The sequence below is a fragment of the Gracilinanus agilis genome, chromosome 6, assembly GCF_016433145.1.
Source record: "Gracilinanus agilis isolate LMUSP501 chromosome 6, AgileGrace, whole genome shotgun sequence".
In the NCBI taxonomy this organism is placed as follows: domain Eukaryota; kingdom Metazoa; phylum Chordata; class Mammalia; order Didelphimorphia; family Didelphidae; genus Gracilinanus; species Gracilinanus agilis.
Window position 1 is genome coordinate 205,912,279 of NC_058135.1, and position 7,875 is coordinate 205,920,153.

The window sequence follows — 7,875 nt, forward strand, 5'->3', positions numbered from 1 at the left end:
TCTCTCTCTCTCTCTCTCTCTCTCTCTCTCTCTCTCTCTCTCTCTCTCTCTCTCTTTCTCTTTCTCTCTCTCCCTCTCTCCCTCTCTCTCCTTTCCTGTCTCCGTAGGTTTGTCCTTCTGTCTCGATCTGAGTCTCTGGGTCTAGTGCTTCTGTAACGGTGCCACAGTATGTGCATCTCCCTTTCTTCTTCCTGGCCCTCCCGGTGTGTTTTAGGACGCAAGTATCCTGACTTTCACAACTCTAGGGGTGTCCATGAGTAATGCAGCCCCAGAACGAAGCTTGCGCTTCGGGCTTTCCAAGTTTTGACCTATAGAACAACAGGACTGATCTCCAGAAGCGCAGAGGCGACAGGGTCGCACTGTTGGCTGAGTACTGAGACTAAGGAGAGGAAGAGTGGGCCCTGTGGGCCGCGGGCAAGACTGGCGACTATAGAGCCCGGACAGAGCGAACCGAGCTCCTAGTAGTTTTTCTCCTTTAGCTTTGTCTTCTCCAATATTTCCTGCGCCAGCCAGCGACTCCCTGGCATCCTTCCCCAAGGCCCTAGGAGCATCACTTCGGAATTCACGGCAGAATTCAAACCAGACTCCGCAGGGAGGGGGAAGGAGGATGTCAACAAATCAGGACTACGTCGGGAAAAGATCTGGCAGCAAACAGGGAGGCGAAGGTGGGCCAGTGGGTTTCCAGTAGCTGCAGGAGGCAAATTTCCCTGGGAGGCCCCGAGAGCTGCTGCCGCTCTTAGCCTCTCTCTTCAGCGTATTTCTTAACAATCCTGCGGAAGCAGCCGCTTTAAGGAGCGGCCCTGGTGGCACTTGTACTAGGAGCCAATAAATTAGCCTCTAGATCGCAGGACAAACAAACCGGAGAGGCTCCTCTAGCGCCTCGCCGCCTGCCCAGCCCGCCGCGGGGGGTGGCTGAGCTGAGAGAGAAGGGAGGCGGGAAGTGGGAGACGAGAACTACGATGAGGAGAGAAGAAAAGTGGAGAGGCAAGCGTAAAGGAGAGGAGATGCAAACAAGAGAGAGTAAGGAAAGGAAGTGGGGGAGAGAGATAGGGGACGAGAAAAGTGGGCGAAGAAGCTAAGAAGAGAGGAAAGGGGTAGAATAAAAGAGAGGGGGAAGGAGAAGAGAGGAAACCCAAGAGAGAAATGAGGCGACGACGCTGCCTACTGCGGAGCTGCAGAAAGGAGTCTAAAGCGCAAAGCAGACCACCCAGGCCGCTTGAGGCCGAGGCAGCTCGAGCAGCGTCAACGGACCCAACAGCATCCCTAGGGCAGGGGGCGATCGGACAAGCAAGCGCAAGATTTGGGATTAACCATAGCCAAAAAACTCGGCAAGACTTCTTACCAATCCCTCCTCGATGCCTCTTACCTCCCTTGCTCCTTCCTAATGTTCACGGACATTCCCAGCACTAAACGATTGCTCTTTCCGACGGGAGCTGCGGATTCGCCCATAGCTTAAGCAGGCGCCGTTCCGCACCAGGGCCGGGGCCTGGTCCCAGTGCCACTGGACAGCCTTGATAAATCGGGAAAGAAGAATTACTACCGTTGTATATTACCCGCAGGTATTTCCAACTGTTTGGACTTGGAGGCTTGCAAAGCAGGCATTCGTGGACTCTTTCTCGGAAGCAAGATTTTGTTAAACTCCCCCCCCCAAAAAAAATTCTTCATCCCATTTCCCAAAGCCTTTATTCTCTATGGCTCGTTCCTAGTCAAACCCAGCCCCTGTGAGTGTGCTCTACACACACGCCTCCGGTCCAGGGGTGTCTTCGGCTCACCCAGCGTCAGCAAATAATCCCCATTCCCCCACACTACCTTTCCTGAGAATCTTTATTTACACACGCCAAGAAAACCCGCAACATGCACTCACGTGCATCTTGGTAACTAACCACTCTCCCCTCCCCCAGTCTACTTTACAGACGTTGCACAAGACTGGGAAACCCGGAGGTATTCTACAAACACAGAAAAACTACATTTTATAGCGGTACAATCCGGCTCGGAACAGCTTTTGAAACGTGTAAATGGGCCGGATGCGTTTATTCCACACGCTCTGGGCTCGTCTACTTCGATATAGTCTCTGTTATGTTTCTTGAGGTTCTGCCAGTCCCAGATAAAGCCCAAAACAGAGGCAGACACACTAATACAAAGCTTAACACCCCCCCCCCCCCCAGGAAAAAAAAATACTTCTCTCTGCTGGGAAAGTTCTCCGTCAGTGCAATTCACCAATTCAGAGGCTTTCTGTGGCTGCGGGTCGCTTAAGTTGAACAACTTCTCTGCACAACCTCAGGCTTAGAACTTTACGTCTGATCTTTCCCCATAGTTGCCAGAGATCCAGATTTACACGCCTGTCTCGGCACTCACGGAATACTTCATTCTTGTCAAATCCTAATCCCTTAAAGCAGTCTACCTGTATACTGCATGCACACTGCTCCAGACCCACCAGTCTCCTGTATTTACAAAGGCCACCTGTCAATTTCAGTCTTTTCCCCCTCCCCCTCCCCTAAATCCCATGGAGTAGAAAAATCTATTATAATCCATTATCTACTCCTGCCCCAATATAGTTCGGTACATATATTCGAGTGTCAATGCTGAGAGGCGAAGGGTAGGTTATCCCTAGTCTCTATATTATACGATCACAGATATAAGTCATTTCTCAGTCCCTGGCACCGTTCTGACACCACTAATCGCATCTGAAAATTATCCCAGAGTTTTGCTTCCCGTGAAACATGAAGAAATTATTTTGCTTCTTCACTGATGATGTTTTTTCTAAATGCAGTAATAAAAACAACCATAATCCAGGTATACATAAATGTGTTAGAGATATAAAAGAGGCCAGAAAAATCCTTTTTCATAGTGAAAAAAAATGGGAATAGTGGGTACAACTCATCGCCCAAGTACTGAACCTGATAACTCCACTCTCCTCCTAAAAATTGGGTAGCAATTTTTGAAAATTTAGGGATGTCAATAATCCTGGCAACTTGAAGAATTGGCATTATCCTTTTTAAAAATAGCTAATCTTTGAGTGGTTGTAGTGTTACAGTAGATGCCCGATATTGTTTCATAAAAGACAATAATTGCTTGACCAAAATTGTCCAGTCTTCACAGGCAATATGTCAATGTAATAGATTTCAAAATATTTCTGTTTCTTATCTGATTTCTTTGGTGGATTCGAGAATATGCTTAAAAAAACAACTCCGTGTATTCAATGTATCAAAACAACAGAAAACTATGATGCTAGTTCTCAGCTCTTTAATTTTTTTTTTTTTTATTTAAGGCTAAATGTGTTCAACTTGTATAGGATTTTACGTATAAGGAAAAATCGGAAGAGTTGTCTTTTAGGATAAAACTAAAACTCAAACTGAATTGCAGAATTAATCACCTTGTGAGATCACAGATTTCAGTTTCGGAGTGCTTTCTAGAACATGGTTTTGCATTTTACGGTGAACTTTATTCCTATCTAATCCATAGATTTTTAAGGTTTAGCGCTTTGCTTGTCTATCTTTTCAAACATCTGGAAGTAGGAGGGGATGGAATACGCCTAGAATTGAGTCACAGGAAGCAGGAAAAAGGAGGCGTGTTCTAATTGTTGCGTTTATCCAGTCTTTAAGAACAGAGATACAGTTGTCGCTGCGTACATCTACATTTCCTTTAACTTATCAACAGGTTTTTGGGTGAGTTGATTTCACTGTGTTTCTCGTGTGCATTGAAACATATTTTCAAGATATGATTCACTTATGAGATAGAAGAAGATAATGTGCATTTATAAAAGGAGGCATAGCTGAATGAAGCTGTGGGACCAGCAGATTTAGAAGAGAAGGGGTTAACCCCGAACCTAAGTCTTCCTCTCCGCAACTTGCTCAGTTCTGTCTGTTAAAATCAACATTGCCCAGCTGGAACTGGCCAATCAACTGCCTGCTTGAGCCCGGCCCTGCCCAATGGGAAGGCGTGGGCCTCAGCTGTCACTCATAGGTGAGCAATGACACCAGTGCTGGGAGAAAAAGGAGAAGGAAAGAGAAAAGAAACAGATAGAAGCGGGAGGGGGGGCGGGGAAAGTGTCTTGCGCTGCCTGGATCCAGCTGCCGACACCGCCGCAGCTCCAATAGACATAACTGGAAAAGGAGATCCGCGAGAGTGCAACAGAAAGCGAGTCTAGAAGAGAGAGAAAGAAAGGAAGGAGGAAGGGGAAAAAAAGTGTCCCAGGCCGTCAGTCCGTGCAGAGCTCCAGAGAGGACTGTTGCTCGAGTGTGGCACATTAGAACTGCATCAGCCGGGCCTCCTCCTCTCCCCACCCCCACCCCCCACGCGCCACCCCTCCCTCCGCAGTCCAGCCACCCCTGAACTGAGAACGAAGGGAGAAGGGACAGCAGCCTCGGGAGACATGAGATTATCCAGCTGAGTGGAGAAGATCCTCTGGCACTGAATCTGAGGGAGGGGTGGGGGGACTGAAGAGTGGGTCGGTTCTGAGAGGGTGGAAAGTGGGGGGTGCCGGTGGAGGGTGGGAAGCAGGGGCGTGTGGGGCGGTGGTTTCGGTGTCAGGGAGGGAATCGTGCAGAGGAGCGGGCTCCGGGGCCCTCCAGTCAAATCGGTCATTTTTTTCTCGTCGACTCGCTCGCTCTTTTTCTCTCTTCGGTCTTGGATCCCCCGATCCCCCCGGAGCAGGGGCTGCTCCCTGCCCCGGGCCTGGCCCGCTGCCCCTCGGGGGGCAGATGGCGGTCCGCAGCGGTAACACCTTGACGCCTTTCTCCATCCAGGCGATTCTTAACAAGAAGGAGGAGAGGGCAGGACATCCGTGCTTGGAAGGGCGCCTGCCCCAGGCTAGGGGAGCTGCGGCCCCTGCAGGCTCTATCGCCGCGGCTCCAGCTTGTTGCTGGAGGCTTTTTGGAGAAATGGACTCGGGTACTGTGGGGGGAGCTGGGGAGACGCTCCTACCCTCCTCTGCGGGGCCTAGGGCGGCCGCGGCAGCAGCAGCAGCAGCAGCAGCAGCAGCTGTGAGTCGTACAGCTGAGAGCCCGAGGAGCTGGGACTCAGATTCGGCTCTGAGCGAGGAGAACGAAGGGGAACGGCGATGCCCGGAGACTGTAGGACTGCCTGTGATGGCCAGCGGCGGGGGACGAGCCCAGGAGACTCCCTGCAGGGGGCAGCCGGGGCCCGAGGCTCAAGCCAAAGAGCTGGAAGAGGAGCCCCCAGGCCTGAGTGACAGCGAGATGTCAGCCAGCGTTTCAGGTCTGCTTGAGTTTCTTGATGGGAAAGGGAGGAGAGAAGAGCTGGGCTTGGGCAATGACGGTAGAGGGAAATGGGGTCGGAGTAAGGGGACTGTATTCTGGAGCTGAAATCCAGGAACGAAATTTCTTGCATGAGTTTGGCAGCAAAGATTAGCTGGGACAAGATTTAGAGAAATTAAGCAAGTTCCTTCTGGATAGCCTTGGAGCCTGGACCACCTCCCCACTTTCCCTCCTGTGGAGGGGGATCCCCAGAGGGAATTGACCGAGTCGGTTCGGAATTGTCCCTGCCTCATGCCCCCTCCCATCAGCCCTAAGCACGTGCGACCCCAATTTTCCACCTCCCTTACTACTCCGACTGGAGCTTGGTGACCCAGCATCCTAATTGTCCCAGGTATCCGCCCTCAGGAGTACAAGACGTTAAAGGGAATATGGTTTTTGAAGTTCCCAAATTTCTCTTTAAGGGGAAAGATTAAGGTAATGAGAAACCTGGGGAAGAGGAAAAGAATAAAGCAAAGACTACTTCTGGGCTGAAACCTTTCTAGACCGACGGGGTGCTGGGAAGAAGGGGACTCAGATCCGTGGCCGCAGTTAAGCTGATGATCTGAGCTAAGCAAAGCAAACCCTAAAGCCGAAGGGAAGGCGCTGATAGAAAAAGAAGGCAGTACCCTAGGGGAAAACTTTTTTTTAAGCCACTTATGCAATATTTCAGCTTCATGCCTTCCGGGTCAGAGATGACATTGAACTGAGAGTAATCTAGGAAAGTTGTTTGCCTTGCATGGCTAGTTTAGAGGAGAGATCCAGCGTCCCATGTGATTCTGTTTCTTCGCCCTCAGCCAGCAGCCATAGGCCTCGGTGTACAGCAGAACGCAAAATGGTTTCTGCCTAAACTTCTGAAGGTCCAGTTTAGTGACCTCAGTGTCCCTTAAGGGTTAGGAGTTGGGGATGGAGAGTTGAAGTGATGTAAAGATGGACAGAGCACCCCCAAAAAAACCCAACAAAGTAAAGACAGCGTCTAATGAAAACAGGGTAGGTCGGTCCTTAGTTGCCAGTCCCACGTCTCTTAATTCCACCCGGGGTACCAAAGTAGGCAACTGAGCAGGAATGGCAGAAGGTGGAGAGAGCAACCACAAGCAGAGCAGGTTTTTTGACTTCTCTAACATTCTCTTTGTCATTTCGCTTGCTGGGTTGATAGCTCTAAAGACTTCCGAGTCCATTCTCCCACCTCACCCGACTCCTTTCCTTGGCTTCTGAAGTGATAGAAAACCACCAGGTGCTAATGAGAAACAGGGGGAGAAATGAACATTTGTGTGTGTGCGTGTGCGCGCGCATGACAGAGATAAACTGGAGGCAGAAGGAAAAGATCGTAGAGATTTAGAGAAGAGGGGTGGTGGTGGAATTCGGACTGACAGAGAGAAAAAGTCAGAGACAGAAAAAAGACAGAGAACGATAAACAAAAAGCCGACAGAGACTGCCGGAGCTACCGTATTCGTTTGTGCCATAATCCAGCTTCGTGCCTTTGGTGAAGCGTTGAGTGAGCGGCTCATTCTTTCACCAGTTCAGCAGCGTGTTTGAGATAGGCTATTAGGGGAAGAGACCACGGTGCCTGTAGGCCTAGCAGGAGGTACGGTCTTCCAGGCTCTCCCTACAATTTCTCCCTCAGGAGAGCTTAGGTCAATGCCAAGTGCAGGCGGGGACTCGGGCATTTCTCCTGCGGGTGCACCTGGGGCCTCTACTCTAACCTTCCTTTTCGTTTTGTTCACCCTTTGGCCTCAGCAGATCGCAGCCCCAGGACGGAGGAAGACGGAGGAGGAGGAAAGTGTGAGAAACTTTTTTGTGGCGGGGGCCCGGGAGAAGAGGAGCAATCTGCGCCCAAGCCGCGGAAGAAGCGCTCGCGAGCCGCTTTCTCTCACGCGCAGGTCTTCGAGTTGGAGCGTCGCTTCAATCACCAACGCTACCTGTCCGGGCCCGAGAGAGCCGACCTGGCGGCCTCTCTGAAACTCACCGAGACTCAGGTGAAAATCTGGTTCCAGAACCGCCGCTACAAGACCAAGCGCCGCCAAATGGCCGCAGACCTGCTCGCCTCGGCTCCCGCGGCCAAGAAGGTCGCGGTCAAAGTGCTAGTAAGGGACGATCAGAGACAGTACCACCCTGGGGAGGTGCTCAGGCCCCCCTCGCTGCTTTCCCTTCAGCCCTCCTACTACTACCCCTACTACTGCCTCCCGGGCTGGGCCCTCTCCACCTGCACGGCGGCAGCGGGCACCCAGTGAAGACTGACGACAGCGATGAGCCAGGTCCCCAGACGCCTCCACAAAAACCGACCTGTCCCCCCAGCCATCCGAGGAAAAGGACATCAAGGACACTATTTATTATGATTTCTTTATTTTTGTTATTATTGCTATTGTTGGGTCTGAGGTGACTTTTCTTTAAGGATGGGGCAAGTGAGGGAATTTGGGGGTAGAGGATGGGATTAGGGTGTGGGGGAGGGTTGGGGAATTGTTATCTGCCAAGTTGCCTAACTTCACAGACATTCACAGCAAGCCGAGAGCTTGGTCCATTCGGCCAAACGAGTTCATGGTATCCATGCTACCGAGATATTTGTATATACATATCTATTTTTTTAATTGGATTGATATGGAGTTGGGGAAAGGGGCTCTATTAG

General features: G+C 50.9%; 1 protein-coding gene across 1 annotated transcript; it reads left to right on the top strand.

Annotated features, from left to right (window-relative positions):
* The first annotated feature begins 4,700 nt into the window (after window positions 1–4,700).
* Window positions 4,701–7,483, top strand: NKX3-2 (NK3 homeobox 2). The gene is made up of 2 exons (XM_044682223.1): window positions 4,701–5,217; window positions 6,990–7,483. The coding sequence occupies exons 1-2, from the start codon at window positions 4,701–4,703 to the stop codon at window positions 7,481–7,483; spliced, it is 1,011 nt and encodes a 336-aa protein (XP_044538158.1).
* Window positions 7,484–7,875: the final 392 nt, after the last annotated feature.